Genomic DNA, 24,448 nt, shown 5'->3' on the forward strand with positions numbered 1-24,448 from the left:
AGAGAGAGAAACTTTTTCCATCTTCTTTACCGTTTCAGCCTTTGGCTGAGGAGAAATTGAATGAATCAAGGGATTTAAAAGAAAGAAGGAAAATGCTTCATTCTTCGATGATTTTCATGAGCTAGAGTTCAGTTTTCTAGAGTAAAATTTCTCAAAAGCAGACTGTTCATAGTACATCACCTGGCCTCTCTCTAAGCTCCTGATAAACAGTTCACGTAACATCCTGTTATATATGATTGACTCAAAAATCTGTTCTCCCATCCTTACAATGAGAATCATATTAGTAAGAGCTACCCTATAATTTGCTGTTCAAGTTCAAATGGATAAGAAAATAGGGCTTGGTCCCTAGAAGAGACTCAATAAGTGGGCCTGCTGCTGCCACTACGGGAAATGGAAACCACTGTCACCCCCTGCCATCATCGAAGTGTCCCCTGGTGATGAATCAATCACTGAGCAAGGCCTGTTCTCTTGAGTTTTCTCTCCCTTGCTTGTCATGACCATATTCCCTGACTCATCCCAGTGTTTGCAAAAAGGCAGGGCAAGATCTGGTCTAAGTTCACAAAGCCATTCTAGATAAGCAACAACAATCTATTCCCATGCCCTGGGCCCTGCCCACTCGACCAGAGGCTTTCAAACCTTTTTTACTGTGGCTCTCAATAAGAAAATACATATTACACAAACACACACACATTTTGGGTGCACAAGGCACTCTAAGACTTGCTGTTTTACTTCTTTTATGTTTAAAGTTCTAGGAGTAGAGAAACTTGCATTTGCTAACAAATCTCCCCTGCAGCCTCCCCACCCTCAAATCCTCGTTCAGTTCTGAATCGTTTGTTTTTACTCTCTCAGGAGTCGTTTCAGTGAGGTTGCATTGCAATCAGTGACTTTTCTTTTTGTCTTTGGCAACAGCTCCCAAGCTATTCCTTGAATATTAATTAGTCAGACAGTTTGGGATTTAAGTGGAATGAAGAGGGGGGCAAAGGGTCATTCACATTCCAGTGCTATCGACCAGCCAGTTTAATAAGTTTCTCAGTCTCTAACCCTGAATTCTCCCAGGGTTCTAAGTGTGATGAGTGTGAGACAGATGAAAATAAAAAAGAAGTAAATGTATATGTGAAAGGAAGACTTATTTGAGCTTAAAGTATTCCAAAGTTCACCTGTCTCAGTTCTTCATCTTTTCCCCTCTTTTCTTCAAACGTGTTCTTCCATTCCAATACTAAACTTTTTCCGAGCCCATGCTGAGGGCTTTGATGGCTATCTTGTTTATCCTCACAACAACCCAATGAGATAGGTACTATTACACTGTTGTCTCCATTTGACACATAAGAAAACCGGGGATGGAGAGATTGTATCATTTGCCCAAGGTCCTGAGCCTGGACGTGTCAGAGCCAAAATGTAAAGCCAGCTTTGTCCTCAACTCTTGAAGTCTGCAGTAGCTCATCTCCCTGGCCCTTTGATGTTTCTTTGAGTTTGCCAAGAAATGCTTCCTTTGAAAGCACACATGTACCATTTTAAATATTCTTTCTACACACATGTAGCAGGTGACAGGAAGAATAAAAGTGGGCTCACCCCCTCTCTGGGCGAGGGGAACCTTGCCTGCTCTTTCTACCTTTCTTCTCCCCCGTAGCTTAGTGCAAACAGATTTTTGAATATGGATGGAATTCACTTCTAGCTAACTCTATAATGTAGGATTTCCCAAACGTGCTGAACAAAGGTGTTGATGAAAGCTGTAAGAAAAGTAAATGCTGCAAGGCCATAGAGGATCAGAAGATAATAAACTCTGAGGTTTTAAATATTGTGTACTGTAGAACTTCTTTAATACTTTAATGAACTCCAAGGAGCAGAAGGGGTAGGTATGAGCATGTATAATTTCTAAGCATCTAAGCACAGAAAACTTCTATTCCAAGAAACATCCCCCAGCACTACTACAAGAGGGATGGGATCACCACTTAGGCATTTGCTGCAAATATGTTAGAGGTGTTTAAAGAGTATCATCAGAACCATGAGAGAGGTTTTTTAAAAATATACATGTGGGCGGTACCTGTGGCTCAGGGAGTAGGACGCTGGCCCCATATACTGAGGGTGGCAGGTTCATGCCCTGGCCCTGGCCAAACTGCAACAAAAGAAAAAAAAAAATCTCATTCTAAAAATATACCTGCATCCTTCCTTATCACTACCACTAAATTATGACTCACCAGAACTGAATAGAGGCCTCATCAGAAAGTGCTCCCCAAGATGACCTTGAGATGAACCCAGCACCACCTCCTTGAAAACCTATACAACAAAGGGAAGGGAGATCTCAGGTACTTCAAAATCCCACGAATCATAATAGGAACAAAACTACTGCATCTTGCTGTGGCCACTGCTTTTAGACCTTTCGACCACCTATAAGGTGGGCATTACTATCCCCATTTTACAGATGAAAACTCTGAGGTACAGAAAAGGCAAATCTCACTGTCTTAGAGATTTTGAACACCTACACATATGGTAGGTTTGGAAGTTTAATGTCTTAAAATTTAAGTATTGGTGGCTTTTGTTAGTTTGTTCTCCATCTGAATCACTATTATCTGTGAGACCTTCACCTTGTCAAAAGGTTTTTACTAACCACAAAGATTTCTAGAAACTTCCTAGACAAACATATACCCACATTCATGTTCACTATTTAAGATAATGAGAGATTACTATACTCTGTTAATTCGAAGTCAGTTAGATGTACTTTGTCTCAGGTCCCCTGCATCAACATTTCTCAGGGTGTAATCTTGTCCTAGGAGAGTTCTTGGAAAACATGGTCTTCAGTCAAGTAAGACTGGAAAGCTTGTTTCCTGTGGAAGCTTCTTGAAGCTTCCAATGTTCATTAACATATTAATGTCTCTTAGAAGCTTGGAGCCAATAGACTAGTTCAACTTTGAGCTCTCCAAACTTATTTATGCTCAGAATTCTTTTTTCCACACAAATATTATTAATATTCTTATGAAACTTTGGGGTAAACCTGGATTGTGGTACAGACATAGGCATAACAGGTAAACAAAGAAGTTGATAATCCTCAAGGCTTAGGGAGTTTTTCTTCCCTTTCCTATGCAAGTTCAAATGAAATTATAAATATGAACTTCCCTTAAGAAGGGAAGACCCTTCTTAAGAAAGGGTCTTCCTCCCATGACTTGAATTATACTCAAGTTTGCCAAAGACTGGGTTTCAAATTTCTTTTTTTTCTCAAAATTTAACTTGGACCAAGTCAACTTTATTTTTAGTTAATTGAAGCTTTTACCATAACGGGCCAGCTTTCGATTTATAAAATTATTGACTTATTTTTTTAAATACTCTCATTTCCCATTGCTAGGAAAACAGGAGAAAAGGAAAGAATTCAAAATTAGGATTATGCTAAAAGTCTACCCAACTGGAAAGAGGACTTGATTAGAGAATTAAATTGTACAGTTTTCTGTTTGGTAACATTCTGATACCTGAAACAACTTTTTTAAAAGGGTTTTAACCTGGGGATTTAACACCTGAAAAGGAGTACGTGCCATTCATGTTGATAAATGGAACAGTTACCAAAGCCAGAGTCAGAAATGAGTTCTCCAATGAGTAATTCAAATCAAACATGGTCCTGGTTATCTATTATCCAAATCAGTGACCCCTAAGTCCTACTGAAGCAGGTGTCAGATCACTTCCCAGTGCCAGCTGGAAACCTGCTACGCCAAGTGTCATCTGTGGACTCACTGCTATAATCAGCATCACCTGACAGCTTAGCAGAAATGCCAAGTCTCAGGCCCCAATCCAGGCAGAACCAGAATCTGCATTTTAACAAGATCCTCAGTGATTCATGTGCCCATGAAAGTTTGAAAAACTTGACCAGCCAGCCACAGTGGCTCACGCCTATAATCCTAGCCCTCTGGGAGGCCAAGGTGGACGGACTGCTTGAGCTCAGAAGTTCGAGACCAGCCTGAGCAAGTGTGAGACCCCATCTCTACTAAAACTAGAAAAATCAGCTAAGTGTAGTAGGTACCTATAGTACAAGCTACTTGGGAGGCTGAGGCAGGTGAATTGCCTGAGCTCACGACTTCAAGACCAGCCTGAGCCTTAGTGACACCCTGTCTCTAAAAATAGCCGGGGCATTGTAGTGGATGCTTACGGTCCCAGCTACTTGGGAGGCTGAGGCAAGAGGATCACTCGAGCCCAAGAGTTTGAGGTTGCTGTGAGCTATGATGCCATGGCACTCTACCAAGGGCAATAGAGTGAGACTCTTTTGTCTCAAAAAAAAAAAAAAAAACACTTGACTAATTAATTAATAATTATGCTCATCTGCTTATTGCTAAAGTTAAAATTCTTCATGGAGTGTCCCTTTAGAAACTGACTTACTTTCCACTCATGGTTAGTGGTTTTAAGCCATTTGCTCACTTAGAAAACAACTGTGGTAGTTTGAGCCTCTGCAGAGAAACATGTGCACTGATTTAATGTATTTAGACAAGGGAACATTTTGCCAAGAAAGAGTCAGGGTCTGGTAGGGAGATATTTATCACCATCCCTGTTCAGTAATGACAAGTCTCAAATAAAGCAAGAGGTAGCTGCCTGTCTCTAACCTTGTCTGCCCTTGAGAAACCAAAGAAAAGTCCTCTTTTCTGGTGGATTTATAATGAGACCTGCTCCAGAAAGGTTGTTCCGAATTTGCTTTTAAAATGATACCTGCTTTCTACCTGTTGGTTACTACTTAAATGTAGAATACAGACCACATTTTCCAGGATTTTTTTTTTTTGAAAGGTAGGGCTAGAAGGTGGGGCACAGTAGCTCACACCTGTAATCTTAGCATTCTGGGAGGCCAAGGTGGGAGGATCACTTGGGCTCAGGAGTTCAAGACCAGGCTGAGCAAAAATGAGACCTGTATCTACTAAAAAAAGTAGAATAGCAAAATAATCCAGCCTTTAGGGGAGAGTACTTGTAGTCGCAGCTACTCGGGAGGCTGATACAGTAGGATTGTGTAAGCCCAGGAGATGGAGTTTGCTGTGAGCTAGCCTGAGACCCCAGGACACTGTAGCCCAGGTAACAGAGTAAGACTCTGTCTATCCCAAGAAGAGAAAAACAAAACAAAATACTTTTTTTTTTCCATTTTTTTCTTTTTATCCTTTTAGGGCCTTCTAAGAAAGCTCTGCCAGGTTATGTGAAAGATGAAATCATACTGATGTGGTAATGGATGACAGCTGAAAGTTTTTCACCTCCCTGCTACCTCCATATTCTAAGATAAACATATTTATATTTTAGCATTGGCCTTCACTGCCTTAAGCACTAAAGATAAGTGTATTTAAGAATAATACGAGAACTATTTGGTGTCTCAAATGAGAACCATACCACTCTAACACAGATTATGGATTAGTCATGACCTTTGGTTGCGTGTCACAGAACCCTGATTCAAAGTAGCTCAGATGAAAAGGTAACTTATTCAAGGAATCCAAGGGCCACTTAGGCCTTAACATCGTGTGGAACAAGGAATTCACAGTCCATCAGTCCAATGCCCATCTCCTGTTATTGTTTCCCACTGTATCTGCCTTCAAACTCTCAAACCAGCATCCTTCACGTGGAAGGAAGCATGGCACCAGGAGTACCATTCTTACAGCTTAACTCCCCAGAGAGGGACTAGCCACCTTCCCCGATGTCCAGATAGAAAAGTATCTCAGGGAAAGGACTCAGCCCCAGACCACTTAGCTCTGACCAGAGAAGCATTCTGTGATGGGCATCCTTTACTGGAGCTTCACAGTCAAGATTGGTCTATGAGATAGAAGAGCTCTGAGCAGCATAGCAATAAATATCCACTACATCAGTTACACACCAAGGGCATGTAAGCCTGACTATGTGGCTGCAGTCATGCAACCTTGAGAGGAGGGATGATAGCAGTTCTCTGCCCCTGTCCATGTGGCTCAAGTTCTGTCCTTTTTTCCTGCCTGACCTTGCTCTACCAAGGCACCATTCTGTACAATGGGCCCAGAGAGGGTCGCTGCTTTCTCTGAGCTCCCATGGACTCTGTTCTGGCCACTCTCAACCAGTGTAACTCATTCAATAACTCATTCAACTCACTCAACCAACGTCCCTTTCTCATCAGATGCTGTGCTAGGATTTTTGTTATTGTTTATCAGCAGAGGAGACACATTATAATCAAATCTTCTGTGAACAACTTCATATAGTTTCCCAAACTAGAATTCATATTCTCTACTTTGTGACCTTTATTTGCCAAAAACTCGAGTTACAAAACACGGGATCTCGTATCATTCTCTTGTGTCTCAGTTATCCGCAATCCAGAAGAAAAATTGTACAGGAAAGATTTGTCTGTGCAATACTCCCTGAGGCACCACTGCCCATCTGGTGGCACCCACATGTATTTCAGGCATCGTGTCATTCACTCATTCATTCATCAAATATTTATCGAAGGCCTTCCACGTGCCGGATGCTGTAGCTCTGGGGGCCAAGGAGTAAACAAGAGAGATGCAGGAATGTACACTTTATCAGGGAATTACACAGGCAATCATTAACAGCTTCATCTACAATTAATTTTAGAAATGACAGAAGAAATCATCCTTATCCCAGCATTTGCACAGCCTGCCAAACCCATGCCCTATATGTTGGGGAGATGCTCTAGCAAGGTCTGAAGATTGCATTTAGTCATCCTTATTGAGAGACAGAGTATTGGCCCTTTGAGGAAAGAGAATTCAGAGTCTAAGGGATCCGTAGGGTATAGTCTTCCTCCAGCCCAATCTGTGTGCTTTTGTGGGAGAATCACTGGGACAGGCAGGGACCTCTAAGGTTATTGAACATGCAGACCATTTCCTCACCCAGAGGCAGAAGAAAGTAACTGCCAGTCACTCCACTGTGGGTTATCTTGAAAAGAAACCCCGCCTGCCAGGACGCACAAAGGTTATCAAGTGCTGGGAACTGTCATTAGTTTACAGGTGGATTTTCAGAAAGCTGGTGATTGCTTAATTTGTATGCCAGGAAGAAAACCTCAGTCATGTAGAGGAGCAGTTGAGGTGTAAAGAACATTGGGTTTTGCCATTCAGACAACCTAGTAAAATTAAAAACAAAAATAAGCAAACAACAATCTTTAAACCGTGTTCTTACTGGTCTGCAGCGTCCCTCTCGTGTAGTTTCCTTGGCTGGCATGGTTTGCCGACCTTTAACCCCCGCTCCTGGCGCAGCCCAGGTGAATGGTTCATGGGTGGGGGTCTCAGGGGCTGCTCTGCCATGTTCATCCCCAGGCAGTGGTTCTCCTTGGTAGGCCTGTAGCCTAAGGGTCATGTGGAAACAGACTCTGAGAGGCCCACAGAAGTGTGGTGACCACTGGTCCACCTCTTCTTTTTCACAAAAGTTCTGGGCTATAAGTCAAATCCCAATAGGTAAGTCTGTTCTGTGTTTGAGGAGTTTGGCTGGTTTCTCTTTCTTCAATCAAAATATTTTTTTGAGTGCTATTTCCTAGTGTCTGTAGAGGGGTTTGAAAGTGATCGAAGATGCGCTTCCCCTCCTCTAAAAACTTAGCACCAGGGTCTCTATTTTTTAACAGAAAGGCTCTTTGTGACTGTCAAAAGTGCTTGTCCCTTCAGTGTCCATTGTTTAAGAAAATGAATTCAAACAAAAAGATGCTATATCTTTAATGACCTTTTAAAATGAATCTTTAACGTGTTAATCTCAAAAATTTCTACAGAAATTTGAAAAATAGAAATTCCAAATAACGAAGGATACAAAGTCACCATGTTTCTTTATGGCTGAATAGTATCCCATGGTCTAAATATACCACAGCTTATTAACCCATTGGTGAGTTGATGGGCACTGGAGTTGTTTCCACTCCTAAGTAAAGGGTCACAAGAATGGAAAAGCAAGCATCCAATGTACTCAATGCTAATATGAAACTAGTAGTGAACAAACTACATGCCCATATGAGACAAAAACACAATTAAATTTAAGAAAGGGGTGGAGGAAAGAAAGTTAGTAAGTTCCCGCCTAATGGGTACAATGCAGGCATATATGTCATCCCTCCTGTGTGAAAGGTTCAACTACAACTTGGACTTTACCCAACAAACATGAACAATGAAACCTAATCATCCATACTCTTTGAAATTTAAAAAGAAAAGAAAAGTAGAAATTTGAAAAGTACAGGTACATGTGGGGCTTATTTTCACTCTGTCTACAGACAGCATTTCGGTGTCAACAGAGGATTTGTGGACAGGTTGTAGCTTAATCTACCAGTTGGGAACCACTGGTTGAGAGAAACAGCTTAGGAGCAGGAATTAATTAGTGGTCTCATTTTTTTCTTTTCCTTCCTTGAATCCCTTCACTCAAGCCAAAGTCCCACAGTGGGTGGGTCCAGGGGGCGAGGCCTCTAGACTTACAGTACTTTCCCTAAAGGAAGTCAGAGGATTGTTACACAAGAAGGCTGGGAGGGAAGGCGGGCAGCCAGAAAACAACCACTGCAAACAATCTCAAAAAAGCATTCATTCATACATTTACTTGAACATATTTACTGATGAATGTGATAATCAGTTATGACGAATAGTATAAAATGAGCCTAGGAAAGTAAAACTGGAGGCTAGCAGCAAGGACATGGCCAATTCTAGCTCCTGGGATCTATTCCAGCCAGTATGCTTTATCTGGATCTCCCCAGCGGTGGGGGAGGGATCAGGCTTGCTGTATCCAGGACACAGGTCAGCAAGGGAGTTATTACACACTGGCACAAGGCCCATTTTCCTCTGCATTCAAAGATACTGCTGAGGGTAAGTGGTGGGACCACACCTACGGTGCATCTTACAAGGGTACATGTGAAATGTACTAGGTGTAGAATATAAATGTCTTAATACAATAAGTAAGAAAATGCCATGAAGGCTATGTCAACCAGTTTGATGAAAATATTTCAAATTGTACATAAACCCAGCACATTGTACCCCATGATTGCATTGATGTACACAGCTATGATTTAATTTAAAAAAAAAAAGATACTGCTATTGCCATACCTGGGCTGGACTGGAAACCTTGAGTTGTATTATGGCTACCACCCTTGATTTGTGTCAATAACTCCTTTCTTCCCTCTGATCCTTTCTTACTTCCCCAAATGACTCATCTATCATAGGTAGTCAATAAATGCCTAAGAATGAATGAACAGGAGTCTAGACTGGCCCAAGTTGGGATCTAGGACTTTGATGACAACTTTTACTAGTTAAACTAAAACATTCCCATAAAAGAAGTGGCCTGTGCCCATGAACCAGAACTTGTCCGTGGGGCTCTTCCTGGATGCATGTCAATCCTTACAGTGAGGTCTGCTTTATATGTCCTCATCCACCACCATTCAATATGTATGTTCCCAAGATCTCCTGCTCCAGTACCAACCTCACCTCAGCACATTTTTTCCTGGTGTGCCTTCTAAAACAAGGTATGCAGGAGATGCCCTAGAGGAAGCTGACAGTCTACTAGAGCAGTGGTCCCTAACTTTTTTGGCACCAGGAATCAATTTCTTGGAAGAAAATTTTTCCAGGGATTCAGAGAGGGGTGCATTCAATTCTTAGAAGGAGCTTGTAACCTAGATCCCTCATGTGTGCTGTTTATACTTAAGAATCTCTTGTGAAAATCTAATGCCCTGACTGATCTGATAGGAGTCGGAGCTCAGGCTGTGACGTGAGCTATGGGGAGTGGCTGAGAACACAGATGAGCTTCACTCACTCACCACCACTCACTTCTGCTGTGCAGCCCAGTTCCTAACAAGCCACAGATCCATACTGGTCCTTGGCCCTGGGGATTGGGAACCATGACATTATGGATGCACAAATCTAGGCACAAAAGTTTGGGATGGAGGCATAACAGTGTGGTGGAAGCACATAAAAAGAAGCAATTAATTCTGTTTGGCTGGGGTGAAAAGGTCTGTAAAGATTATAGTAAGCTTCGTAAAAGGGATGGCAAAAAATAAATAAATAAAAGCCTCTAAAATGCTAAAAAAAAAAAAAAGTTACAGCAAAATAAAAATCCCCAAAAGAATGCCCTTTAGGCAATTTAGTGCCTTAACCTTTACCCTTTGTGGGTACCCTGCTGTAAAACATAGTTGGAAAAGGGAGCGCATTGCATTGCTTATGTGTCATAGTAATCTCTATATATTTCCTGCTATCTAGAGAGAATGAATACATTTCTAATAACAAGTACTTCATTCATAGGAAGTGGGAAGTGACTATAGAAAGGGAAATAGAGACAGGAGGCGAGCTTAGATGATCATCTTCCCTCTGAGTGTCCAAATAACACTGAGGTTAAGAGAGCAGCCTCTCAGAGAGTTAGCAGGGCTAAGGTCAAAGCCTGTCACCTCACATTTTAGCTGTATGGCACTGAGGGAATCAGGAATTCTCCCTCAGCATTAATTTTGTCATGTGTAAACTAGGAATAAGAGCAGTACCTACCTGGTAGAGCTCTTGTAAGAATTAAAGAAGATGGCACATATAAAATATTTAGTTGGCTCTTGGTGCATAATAAGCACTCAATGTGCTACAGCAAAAATAACACAGGAGGAAGAAAACGATAAAAATGATGATGATGACAATGGTTGGCTCTGGGTTCCGATGATGTGAGTTGTGATCCTGGCTCTATTCCCCACCAACCATGAGATAATCACTTTACATCAGTCTCCGTCTGCACCTCTGTCCAAACCTCTTAAAGTTACTGGGAGAATTTAAAGCCTGGCACACAGTACATGCTCAAGATAGGTAGATTGCCTAAAGAACTGTGGAGACAGACTTTCCTCTGGAACAGGATTGTCTTTTCCTGTTAGTCAGCCTTTCATCACAGTGAAGAGCCTTAGATAAAAGGTTGGGTCATAAGAAATGGTCAGTTAGACAAGCCTCGTCATAAGCTTAGGCTATTAGGCTGGTGAGGGGACCCTACCCCATCTCCAAAAGGAATCAGAAACTTCTGAACAAGGTTAAAATATGAACCTTGACAGATTTGTAAGGCCAGGCAATTCCCCTTCTCCTTGGGTTGGCCCAGCAGCTTCCCTGGAGTGAGCCACAGCAAATCCTTAAAAGCAAGCAGGCCCCCATGGTGGTCCTTGGAGTCAGCAGGTCTCCTGCACCACTTTCCACAGCCCATCTCAGGGAGGGAAGGAAGGAGCCTGAAGGACAGGTAGCTAAAAAAAGCAAGGTCAGACAGAGGACTAAAGGCCAGCCCCTGGAAGGGAAGGAGACTGTGGAACCAGGAAAGGGAAACTTCAAAAGGAAGACTGCTGGGAAGCCCCGACAGAGGACTGAGAGAGCCAACTCCGCCACTGCTGGGGCCCCCAGGGATACGATTAGCCAGACATCAGGGGCTCAGAAGCACTGCAGAAGGATCATTAGCTCTCAAGCCCCATTGCCGCTCACATCTGAAATGAGTCTGGATTCAGAAGCCCGGTGCCGAGCTGAGTGTGGTGGATCAGGAGGGAAGTGCACAGCTTAATCAGGGCCAGGAAAGCAGCTGACAAATTACAGTCTGATTTGTCATCATCATCTCAGAACTCGGCAAGTGTTTGTCCCTGAAAGAATCGATACCTGGAGGGAGAAGGGCTGTATTTTTAGAAACTCCTGGTTGGGAAATATATTTCAAGTGAGTAGAGAGTTTATTTAAGTTGGCTCCCCCACCGATCCAATAGACAGTATATTTATACAAAGCCAGAAAATGCTATAATTTCTCAAATCAAGTTGCCTCTCTGAACAGCTATACCTTGAAGCTTTCAGGGACGAATTTACTCCCTGTGCTAACAGCTCTACCCAGGAAACCATTTCCAATATCCCACCTTTAGCACTACTACCTTCCATTTGCATAGCATGTTATATGTTCAAAACTTCACAGATTCTGTTTTCTGGAGCACAATGAGATGGGCCGTGCAGGTGGTGTTAGCCCCATTCTACAGATGACAAAACTGAGGCATAAGATGTGAACATGATATTAGTGGAGGAGAGTTAGAAAGCAAGATCTCTCCACCTCTAGTTGTGTTTTGCCCCCTTTGGAGCTTTACTTCTCTAAAGATGTTGGCATACCTTAGAAAAGTAAATAATTAAGGATGTGTTTAAATGATGTCTAAGGGGTGCGTTCACTAGGAGGCAATGAACACAGGATCTCCAGCTGGACTTGGATTCAAATCCGAGCCCTGTAGTAACGTAGGCAACCTGCTTCACCTTTTTGAGTCACAGATTTCCCATCTGGAAAGAGTAGGGACACTGAAGTTCCTACTTCATAGCATAATTGTAAGCTTGGAAATCAGTACTATGTATAATAAAATCGTCATTACAGTGTCTGGCAGAAATAAAAGTCTATCCAGTAAGTACTATTTATTTCATTTTATGAGCTACTATTTTGAAGGCATTTTTCCAATAGCAAAACAAATTGAAACAATGGAAATATTCAATAGCAAAATAGTAAAAGGAAACAAGTTACATCATCCAGTAGGTATCTGTAATCCCAGGACTCTGAGAGGCCAAGGCCCCTGGATGGCCTGAGCTCAAGGAATTCAAGACTAGCCTGCGCAGGGTAAGACCCGGTCTCTACTAAAAATAGAAAAACTAACTCAGCATTGTGATTGGTACCTGTAGTCCCAGCTACTTGGGAAGCTGAGTCAAGAGAATCTCTCAAGCCCTAGAGTTTGAGGTTGATGTGACCTATGACACCACGACACTCAATCCAGGGCAACAGAGTGAAACTCTGTCTCAAAAAATAAATAAAGATGTAGAAAGAGTTAACAACATAAAAATGTCTAAGATACGTGAACACTAAATTTTATTTTTGAAATGCATCCATGTATATGTGGATAGTTACAGAAAGTTCCAAATAAATGAGTACACATTTTAGAAGGAGCTATCCTATTCCTGCCTGTCACATGGTGACGCTAACATTTACGTGATTAATGCCATCTTTTGCGTGAACGTCATACTACACTTTGCTATCATAGTTCAATTCAACTTTGGAACGTAATGTACAGATAATATCTCTTAAAATGTATAACCTTTTTTCTCACCCTCTGTATATAGGTGTGTGGCTATATACACACACACACCCCTAGAGATATACACAAGTATTTAGCTGCAGATGTCTCTGGATGGAGTGGCTTATAATCCCCTCTTTCTGCTGATCTATTTCTTTGGCATCTAATATAGTAGCCGCTGGCCACATACAGCTCTGTTACTTTCAATTCATTAAAATAAGATGAAATGAAAAATAAATTATTTCTCAGACTTCAAGTGCTGGACAGCCACCTGTTATGAGGGGCTGTATTGCACAGCACAGACTTGGAGTAGCTCCATCATGGCCGCAAGTTACATTGTGCAGCCCTGGGAAATGAGATCAGGGCAGTGACCGCCCTCCTCCCTGCATCCAGCTTCTCATTTGCATCTACTTTCCCCTCCTAGATGCGGATTTAACTCTTGTCTTCGGACATATTACGACTATCGTAGTGTGACAAAGCAGGGATTACCTCATTTGTAACGGTTCTAACAGTGATTAGCTCTCCCCGTGATCCTATTAAGACTAGATCCCTCTGAATTATTAATAATAACCTCACAGAGTCCCCTCTTTCACAGGAAGTGCAGTTCCAACCAGAACGTTTCTGCAATACCATCGTGTGTGAGAAGCCCAACAACCACCTCAACAGGTTTAAGGGTTATATGTAAGTATCTGAGGCCCCTGCCCTGCTGGGAAATAGCTCCTCTGCAACTAGAAAATATATTTGCTTGAAATAATCAAACAGATGACCATCTGGATCCTAAGAAAGTGTGTTTCCTTTATATTTATTTCCATAAAGAAGGACCAGAGAAATCTAAGTTGGAAGACGTTTCTCTTTTTTTTTCCTTTTGCTGTTGTTGAGTGACAATTAATTATATTTATCTTCCAAGGCTAAATTAAATTCACCAGTGGTTGTTTTTTAGAACCTTTGTGAAATAGCATCAAAATCAAGATTGTGTTCTGATTCACGGGAGGCAAACATGATTTAATTAAGATTGATTTTCTAAAAGTGCCCCTGTTATATTGTAGGTAAGAATGGGGACTTTGAAGTTTGAAAGACCCTGGTTTGAATCAGGGATCTGCCAATTACAAGCTGTTTGACCTTGAGTAAAGTAATTAACCTCTCCAGGCCTTGGTTTCCACATCCCAAAACTGAAGATTATAATATCTACATTATAAGATCTTTCTTTTCTAGGAATTAAGTTGTTTTCAGATGCAAAGCCCTTGCCTGGCAACTGGCAAAGAGTAAACTCAGTAACTAGTGGCTGCCAGCATTGGGAATATTGTTATTCTTGTTCCTCAACTCTGGTTCAGCCCAAGACTTTCACTGTAATAAGAGCGGTAGTAACAGATGTGAGTAAACACCCTGACGCAGTGCTTCACTAGTTTTTAGAGCACTTCCACTGAACATCATCTTGAGTAATCTTCACAACAACCAAAGGGAGTGAGTTTCATGATCTCTACTGTTTGGATGGGGATTCTGATGACCTAAGACTTTTCAGGATTCTCCCAAAGTCACACAGCAGGAACCAGTCAAAGCCAGGACTTAATGCTAGGTCTTCTGACCCAGCCCCAGTGTGTTTTGCACTGCTGTGCAGTACAGAGCTCAGCCCCATTAAGCCAACTTCTCCACCAACAGGGCCTGAAACGGGGCTTAAGAAGCGTCCTTGGAACGCAGGTGTCTCCACTTTCCTCCAGCCATATTTTCTCCGGCCATATGGGAGGAATGCAAGAGGACCTAGGATAAGAACAATACAGGAGAAACAGTAGCTTTTAAAGGCAAATTGCTTTTAAAATGTGCAGAGAGAGCAGATGGAGACAGGCAGAGAAGGGCAGGAGGTCCTGGAGAACAGGAGGACTTCATTAGGGCCATCTGATAAGGAAGAGCCTGTCACTGCCCTTGAAAGGAGGACACTCCTCACGACTGAGGTTCATAGATTCCCTTCATCCCAAATCGCCCATGCCTGAGCCTTTCTCCTTATCCTCTGAGAGGATAGCCTCATTGCTGGGTCCTGTTTCTGGTTTCTGGTTTCTTTCTTCCCACAAACAGCTCATGGCCAACAGCCCTCTTTCTAAGTGTCAACCTGGGCTCCAACCCACCCCTCGCAGGCAGATTTCACCATAGAACTTTCCCAGCTCTACTCAACCCCCAGCACCTCCTCTTCCTGGAGACCTGTCTTTCTTTCCCTTGCTGGGTCTCCAGGGTAAGCCCTAGAAGTTACCCCACTAATGATGGAGAATTCTTCACCGAGGTCCTGCACCCTCCCTATCAGGCCCTGCACCCACAGGTGGTCTGCATCCTCCTCCTGAGCAGACCACTGGTTTGATGCCTTTGGGTTTCCTAGAAGCTTCTGTGGGTCCCATTATTTTAGAAGGTCCCTGTCAACCAGAAGATGAACCGCTTTTAACAAACTGTTTAAAGATTAGGGGAGTGAGATGTGAAAATGCAACTTTTAAACAGAAGGATCTCAATAGATCAGAGAGAGCAATGGTCGTCAGCCAGAGGCAATTACCATCACCATCACCCCAACCAAGGAACATCTGGCAATGTCTGGAGACATTTCTGGTTGGGAAACTGAGGAGGGGTGCTGCTGGCGTCAAGTGAGCAGAGGACAGGGATGTTGGCAAACACCCTAAAATGCAGAGGACAGCCCCAACAGAGAATTATCCAGCCTCAAAATGTTAATAGTGTCCAGGTTGAGAGATGCTGCTCTAGAGTCAGTAAAGTAGAGCGCCCCTGTAAAAACTAAGAGCACCAACCAGAACAGCAGCTGTGAGACAGCTGGTCCTTTCCCACCATCCAATGAAAAGGATGCACTATGACTGGGAGAAGGAGAAGCCTCTAGCATAAGTTATCCTCTCAGAGCATCATGAAAATGTTCTTGAAACCACAAGTTAGTGACGGAGACCCATGCAAGACTCCTTGGCCCAATGTTTAACCCACAGCCAGCCTCCTCCTTGAAAATGGAGTAAGGGGGGAGCAGTGGTGGATCCTGTACTTCAGTCATTCCTGGCCAACTTTATGGTTTTTGTCATATTCATGAAAATCTATGCTTTCATTCACCAAATTTTTAATTGCCTTGTTTTTTTCTTAAATATATTTCAGAAGGAAAGTCTGTATCACAGATCCTATGGGAAATCAGTACCACTTGTTAGACACGGCAGGTAACAGTAGAAATTAATACAATGAAATGACAACATTTATCATTATATTGTAAATACAGATTATTATTTGCCAAAGCCTCCACATCACAAAGTAGGGTAGACAAGTATTAGAACAGTGTTAACAACCTACCAGCGTGAATGGAGACATCCTCCTTGATGGATTCAGCAGAATTAAAAATGGCAAGGACTCTCCAATTCAGAGTGAGTGACTGGGGTAGCACTTAGGGAACTCTAGAGAGGTGAAAATCACAATAGGGTTGGTTATCTGTGACCTGGATTCCTGAGTCTTAGGCTGTCCATGCACTAGATGTGTGGCCTTGGAAAAATTGCTCAGCTTTTTCATGAGTAAGGACTATCCTACTATCTTCTTGAAACTACAAGGAGTCAAATACAATCATGTAATTAAATGTAGTTTACAACACAGTGAGGAATTATTAGCATAAAAAGGTGTATATTGAGTGACAGAACAGTACTTTGGGGCCAGACTTTCTAGGTTTTAATCCCCATTCTGCCACTGACTGGCTCTATGAACTTGCCTTAGTTTTCCAATCTATAAAATGGGTATGAAAACATGACATCTTATATGGTTATTGTGAGGCTTGAGTTAACACATGGGAAAGACTTATAACCAGACTTAGAGAAATCAAGTGTTGAAAAACTATAAACAAACAAAAAAATCTCTAGGAGTTCAGATTATTATTTTTCTGCTCTCCTCAGTGTTTTTGGAAAGTAGTCTTTAAACTTGCTGAAAATCTCAAAAGAAAGGCATTAGGATAGAATAAGAGTCAGACCCCAGTTAACAACCAGCCAGACTCAGAGGTTCCTACCGTGAGGTAGATAGAAAACAGCAGTGCTCCCTGAAGCTAGAGAAAGGAAGCCGTGTTACCTCTGCTTTACTGTACAACCCCCACCCCCACCCCCGCCAATAAACTGGGCCAAGGACCACTGTCCACCTCCCGTGAGGTCCGTTTGGTTTACAAGGGACTGAGCAAGTCTGGGAACATGGAAAGGAGGCCACGGGAGTGGTGTAGCTCAGAACCAGAGGTGCCTGCGACCTGCCCTCTTTATTTTATATTCCCTTCCTTACCTGCAGCAGTCTTCCCAGGACCTGGATGTTCAGCTTGCACGGTCCTGGCCCCAGCAGCTGGTGAGAGTGAGCAGGTGAACCTGCCCATAGGGCTGCAATGCCGGCCCTTATAGGCCCAGAAGCAAGTTCCCCGTACTTTACCCCTAAAACTATTTTGAGTGTGAGAATTGAAGCCAAGGCCTTTTTAACACAGAGTTCTTCTGCCTTTTTTGTGAGTAAATGATGATTTTCTCAGAATGAATGATTCCCGCCTAATGGCTCAGCCCCCACCCAGACCTCTTAGGAGGAGCCAGAGGATATTAGATCCCCTGTTACTGTCGTTCTTCAGAAAAAGAGAGAGGAGAGAGGTCCCGTTCACCACTTCCAGTTCTGTGACACCGACCTGTGACAGCATGGAGAAACCCCCACACCAGCCCCTCTTTTTCTCCTCTTCCCCAGGGAGCATCCCGACCAGACCAGGACTGGCTTCAACAGTGAGAATCTTCTGCTTCGAGGCTGCACCGTCAGAAACACCGAGGTGGCTGTTGGCATTGTCATCTACGCAGGTCATTGTCTGGGTGGTCCCTTCTGTCCAATCTCCCCTTTATCCTTCCTCCTTTATCTCCTCTTGTCATTCTTGTGTTTTGGTCCAGATTGTTCTTTGTGGCCAGCAGATGTCCTGTACAACTTTTTAGCACATCCCATGGCCTCTGCTCACAGATGCATTAGCCCCACCTCCCACCCCACGATATGGTAACCAAAAATTTCTCAAGACATTGTCAAACATGCCCTGAGGAACAAAACCACACCTGGTTGAGAGCAATTGGTCCAGGGTTACCATTTCTCCCTTGATATTGAACCTCAGGGTCAGAGGCCCAAAAAGGCCAAGTTGAGTTTTCAGAAGAAAAAGATCCAGTGTAGAGGTCTGTGCACCTTACAACATTTTCTGAGCCCCTATTGTGACTCAGACACTAATTTAGATACTTTGTGTGTATTGATTTCCACCTACACACACATAATCATTATCTCTGATTTTTCAGAGGAGCTGATGTACAAAGGAATTCATTCAGCCAAGGTCACATATGCCTTGAGAATAACTTTCTGTAATCCCAGATCAAGCATCTGCAGAGCTGAGCTCTGCCTGACTCTAGAGCCCACATTCTAACCACCATACCATCCTCCCTCTCCCTTGAATTCAACTCTGGCCAAAAAACAGAGGGTCTCAGAAGGTAGGGAGAAGCTGGGTGGAGTGGTCTCAGGACTCTTCATATAGAGCAAGCCTAAGAGGCAGGCACAGAGGCTACTGGCCCATCGGTGCAGTTGGTCTGTGCCCATATGCTTCTGGAACCCCCTTGAACTGCAGCTTCTTGAGTCTAATTTTAAATCCTAGAGTTTATTCACTCCCGCTCTTTGTTTGCTATTTTAAATCCACAAGGCAGCCAGCTAAATCCGCATTAGAACCATTTGCTTCTGGAGCTGATGTATTTATTAGTTTCCTTTAATTTTGCACAGAAAATATGTGACTTTTTTTTAATTTGACTGCTGAGGAGTACAGCACAGTAGTGAAATTCAATGGAGCCCCCCAAAGAGGCTCCATCTAAAGACGTAATCTCAGTTTGACCTTTAGCTCTTGGCCTCTGTGGCCTTGGGCACCATGGGTTGGTGGAAGGAGAAACTGGCAATCAGAATCTTGGATTCCTGCTGTGATTATGATATATTAATTTATTCTTTCACTTTGGACTGATACTTTTTACTTTCTGGTCCTCAGTTTCCCCAACTGGGAAAGGAGGTGACTATAAAAAATAAATAGTTTTGAAACTTTGTCAACTTTTTTTGAAAAACAATGTTATGCAGAACTCCAACACAGGAGCAGAGCTGCTCAAAGTTCATGCTAGGGTGGGGCCTTTCCTCCCTACTAGTCTTGTACAGCCAAAGAAACAAGTATGAAAAATACAGGTCCCAGGCATTCTCCTACCACAGGGCCTTTGCACATACACTTCCCCCAGCATAAAACTCTCTGCTCCTAACTTCTCTCTGTCCTTTCAGGTTCCCCTTAAATGTCATCTCCTGGAAGAAACTTTCCCTGAGCTTGCTCTCCAACACTCTCTTTCATCTGCCTGGCCTTTTGTTTACTGTTAATTACTTCATGGGACTGTATCTTCACCAAAATGTGAACCATCTGCCTCCCTGTTATATCCCAACCTTAGCCTATAACAGCCAGAACAGCACCTTTGTACAAATTAGAAGATAGCTCTTCCTCAGGACGGCTTACTATCATTTGTCCGAAAGTTGTCACAATAAACTTACAAATCTTTGACAACTTCCAAAGAATCCATGCAGGGTAGCTCTGTCACGCCCACCCAGCACCTGCTGCAAATTGTGTGAGGTCTCCTCCCAGAGGCAGGAGCAGTTCAGGTTAAAGAAGGAAGCCTCTCTTTTACCATGCGCTCCTGTGACAGGTGCCAAGGCCATGCTCTGAAACAGGCGAACAGAAACCAAGGAACTCATTTCTTCATTTTCTCCCACAGGCCATGAGACAAAAGCCATGCTGAACAACAGCGGCCCCCGGTACAAACGCAGCAAGATTGAGCGGCGCATGAACACGGACATCTTCTTCTGCATCGGGATCCTCTTCCTCATGTGCCTCATTGGAGCCGTAGGTATGGCATGTTCTGGAAAGAACAAGAACACAGTAATCGTCTATTTCTTTGGGCAGGTTGCTTCAATTGTCTTGAGACTCAGTTTCCCGGTCTATAAAATGGGGCAAATGAAAAACAAAGCCTACTCCACCTACTTTATCAGGATGCCAATGACATAAAAGTGCAAATGGAAATCTCTCCTGAAAATAGTGTGTGCATGCTCCTTAAATACTAGGGATATCATCCATCATTTATTTGTTCAAGAAATACTGACAGCACCCAGGCACTGTCTTAGCATGGAAGGATAAGAAGATGAACCTGTCACAGGACCAGTCCTCAAAGAGCTCGTATTATAGTCTACCAAGGACTCAGACATGTGGAGTCAGCAACAGTGCAGTCGTGCGGCTCCATGGGGGGCTGCACACGGGAACTGCTGTAAGACATTAACACACGCATCAAATCATTCAAAACAACGCAGATTTATTCTGTTACCACTCTGGATGTCAGAAGTCCAAAATCAGTTTCACTGAGTTAAAGTCAAGATATCAGCAGGTCTGATTTCTTCTGAAGGCTCTGGGGAAAGAATTTGTTCTTTGTCTCGTTCAGCTTCTAGTACTTGCGGAACTCCTTGCTCTGTGGCTCCTTGCCCCATTTTCAGAGTGTAATCTGAAAATTCTGATCTCTGCTCACATTTCCTCCTCCTCATCTGTAGCAGCCTCTCTTTTATAAGGATACTTGTGATTACATCATCTGATTGATTTCTTTATTTTCCATCCAGTTAATCCAGGAAACTCAAGACCAATGGCTTAATCATATCTGCAAAGTCCTTTTTGCCATATAAAATAGCATATTCACAGGGCCAAGGGTTAGGGTGTATTTAGGGGTTGAGGGATTATTCTGCCTACCACAGGCCTTATGGGAGCATCAACGAGGGAAGTCTTTATTGAAGACACAGCTGTTGGTGCTGCAGGAACATGGCAGATGGACTTAAGTTTAGAAGCAGAACGGGGCAAGCAGTGGTGAGGAGAGAGCGCAAGAGAGGCCCCCTCTTAGCCCCAGGGACAGCATGAGAGAGCACAGAGGAGAAGGAGAATCATTTTGTGCAGGGGAGCAGTTGGCTGTTTGGTGTGTCGAGAGAAGAGTAAGACCAAAGATGGAGACCTCAGCATGATAGGAGGTAGAGACGGACGTGATCTGGAGCTGTTTAAGCTGATCCATAGAGTGTAGGCAAAGAGGGGTCCTCACTGGAGCTCTGGCCCCTTTTTCCCCTTTACAGCTTAACTCTAAGGATAATTCTCTGGATGGCAAAGGGGACCCCTAAAACAGCCCCAGGGACAGTCAAGAGGAAAAACTCATGTGCTGAGTCCAGAACCCCATCCCAGCCCCGGACTAATGCACAGCAATGGTGTTTGCTTGCTACTTGCCTTAGAAATTGTAGCCTTAAAGAAAAAAAAAGAAAAGAAATTGTAGTCATTGCTATTGTTAAAAAAGAAAGGTGACATCTGAAGGCTAAGAGTTTCCAGGGGCTCAGAGAGGTTTTTTTATGCCGCTACAATGAATATGACAGGATTTAGTCTTGTGGGTGGCCTGGAATTTTTAATGAAGGTGCTCCCCAGGTATATCTAATAGCAGCCCCCTTGAGGGTAGCTCACAACTGTAAGGAGAGCCCCTGGAAAGCACCAGGAAAACTGTTGCCCCACACTATCCCCCACCTGCACGTTCACCCACGTGGCCACCTCTGCATCCCCAGAGACGCCGCAGCAACTCTTGCCTCTGCTTCAGGGCAGATTTTTCAGCGTATCCGAGCTAAAAGGGCATTTGAGATTACCTCAGTGTGTTTCCCGAGATAGGAAATTAATGATTAAAAGGTTGCTGAGTGAGATATGACACAGCAAATCTGAATTGGCTTGGCAGATTCCCAAAGTAATAAAGAAAGAAAGTTCATAGGGAGGGGCAGAATTCTATTCTTTCTGAGAATAACAACTCTTACATCCAACAGGACTCTGTTGGCATCTAATTAAAGCAAAGCCCCGTGGGAGGTAAAAGATCTCCAATGAGCCATCCCATGGTTCTTGACTACATGTTTACTTTGATTTTTGTAAAGATTATCTTTCTTCTTTCCTGGCCCGGAGTGTTCTCCTCTGGTCTTCCTGACCCTCCGGTACCTGCCTGGGCTTCAGGACTCCACGAGTCCTCCCTCTTCATGCAGTCTTCCCTGGCTTTTCCTGTACTCTTATCTTGCTCCTCTGAAGGCCACTGGCCCTTAGCCAGTTGCTCTCTATTACCTCAAATACCTTCATGTCCGTAGGTCTCCGTTCTTCTGCCATTTATGGTGGCATTTGATCCAACCTCCTGTTCCCTATGCATTTCATTCCTGGGAGTTCTTACCCTGAAGCTAAGAGCATTTCACACATTAGATCGTTCTATTCTCACAATAATCCTATATGGAAAATATTATTACTAATTAAAAGACAAAAACACTGAGGTTCGTCACCTCTAAAGTAGATGCTGGATGAACTTCATCTTACATAATCCTCAGATAATGGGAGTTGTTATTCCCTTCGCAGATAAGGAAATGGAGACTTCAGGCTCCATCTGGTGTTTTTCTAGTAGGCTCTCATGACATTCCAGGTTCTGCATAGCAGCTCTCATACTGCATGAGGTTTGCCCCTCTATGTCTGGCTCCCTAATGGAAAGGAACACCTCAAGGACAAGAACTAGGAGTGCCTCTTCTTTGAATTAATAATTGTTGGCTAGAGGGAGGGGTGAATATGTAAGGAAAGATGGATGGATAAATGTGTAGATAGGTGGGTGGATGGGTGGGTGGGTGGGTGGATAGGTGGGAAGATGGGTATTGGATGGGAGAAGGGAAATTGGGGGACATATCTGTCAGGATTCCCCAGCCATGCACTTCCCACCATACAGTTTTAAGAAGTACATGTCCCTTTCTCTTTCCAATCCCTATTGAATAGAACTCCATCCAAACATAAATAATCCCCATGCCAATTTCCTCTTGTAAAATAGACTTAATGCCTAGGGATAGAAGTGGAGGGCATATGAAGGACCACTTTGGAGCTGAATGAGTGCACACTCACATACATGTGCTCACCAAGCTACGTCATACGGAAGAAGGCTGAGTCCTCCAAAGCATACTCACTTCTTGGAATGGGTCAAGGGCTGATGTAATTGACCAAATTCAGGACTAAGTGGAGATTCTGTCTCATCCCTGGTTTTGCCCCCTCTCAGGTCACAGCCTCTGGAATGGGACCTTTGAAGAGCACCCTCCCTTTGATGTTCCAGATACCAATGGCAACTTCCTTCCCCTTGCCCTTGAGGGTGTCTACATGTTCCTCACAATGATCATCCTGCTTCAGGTAGGAAGCCTAACTAGAGGCCTAAAAAGATATGTGACCAATACCCCTAAAGCTTTGCAAAATAAAGAAAAATTTGTTCAGTCTCTAAGAAAAACTGACTAGACAGAGATGAGGGGATGCTTATTGCTTTCTGTGTGTCTTTGAAAGTTCCCGTTTGGGGTAATGTCAAGATTAGCCCCACGATATGGAAAGGACCCTGTCCCCTAGATAATAGCTAGAAGAAAATCTTTATCATATTCTTCCACTTAAGATGACAGCAGTAGGCTGGGCATGATGCTCACACCTATAATCCTAGCACTCTGGGGAGCTGAGGCAGGTGGATCACTTGTGCTCAGGAGTTGAAGACCAGCCTGAGCAAGAGCAAGACCCCGTCTCTACTAAAAATAGAAAAACTAGCTGGGTGTTGTGGTTGGTGCCATAGTCCCAGCTACTCAAGAGATTGAGGCAAGAGGATTGCTCAAGCCCAAGAGTCTGAGGCTACTGTGACCTACGATAATGCCACAGCACTCTACCCAAGGGAACAGAGTGAGACTTTGTCTACAAACAAACAAACAAGCAAAAAAGATTGAAGCAATGACACACATGTGCCTGTCTCCTTTTTCAGATAGAGAACAGGTAAAACATTAATGACCTAGGAAAAAAAGATGAAGTAGCACAGTGAGCTAAAGAGAACTCTCACACCCCAAACACTGAGAGAGCGAAACCTCAAATTTGTATTTTAACATTTGATAGATTGAAATGAAAGACAACCAACTTGGCCCTATATAAATGAAAAAAATAAAAACAATAGCACCTAAAAAAAATGATGAGGCAGTAAGGGAAAAAGATAAATAAAAGAAAAATCTTCATTCTAAGAAAGTAACAATCTCTGAAAAGGTGAGTAAAGTGTAATTTTGCTTTAATGAAGCTTCATCTACATTAGATTTCTTGCGTTATTTGAGGATGTTTCATTGTCTTCTTATTGGTGAACCTTTTTCATTCATTCATTCCTGCGTCTAGCAGAATAATTATTTAAAAATGTGAATCAAATTATCCCCTTCCTCCCCACAGAACCCTCCAATGATTTCACATCTACTCAACATGCACTTCAAAGTCCTTACCGTGGCCGATATGGCTCTAAGTGATCTGGACCTTGACCCCCTCCCTGACATTGTTTCCTCCTCCTCATCCTCCTCCCCTTCCTCCTCCCCACTCAGGGACATGCTCAGCCTTTCCTCTGCCAGTAA

The 24,448-nt window shown here is 43.1% G+C and overlaps 1 protein-coding gene across 1 annotated transcript in view; it reads left to right on the forward strand.

Moving 5' to 3' along the window:
- ATP10B (ATPase phospholipid transporting 10B (putative)) overlaps positions 1 to 24,448 on the forward strand; it is a 96,010-nt gene that overhangs the window by 16,860 nt on the left and 54,702 nt on the right. The window contains exons 4-7 of the mRNA XM_012807795.1: positions 13,557 to 13,642; positions 17,669 to 17,775; positions 19,738 to 19,869; positions 23,095 to 23,222. Coding sequence (XP_012663249.1) covers positions 13,557 to 13,642; positions 17,669 to 17,775; positions 19,738 to 19,869; positions 23,095 to 23,222 — 453 coding nt within the window. The remainder of the gene's footprint in view (positions 1 to 13,556; positions 13,643 to 17,668; positions 17,776 to 19,737; positions 19,870 to 23,094; positions 23,223 to 24,448) is intronic.

This window comes from Otolemur garnettii, unplaced genomic scaffold (genome assembly GCF_000181295.1).
Source record: "Otolemur garnettii isolate 467f Iridium unplaced genomic scaffold, OtoGar3 scaffold00003, whole genome shotgun sequence".
In the NCBI taxonomy this organism is placed as follows: domain Eukaryota; kingdom Metazoa; phylum Chordata; class Mammalia; order Primates; family Galagidae; genus Otolemur; species Otolemur garnettii.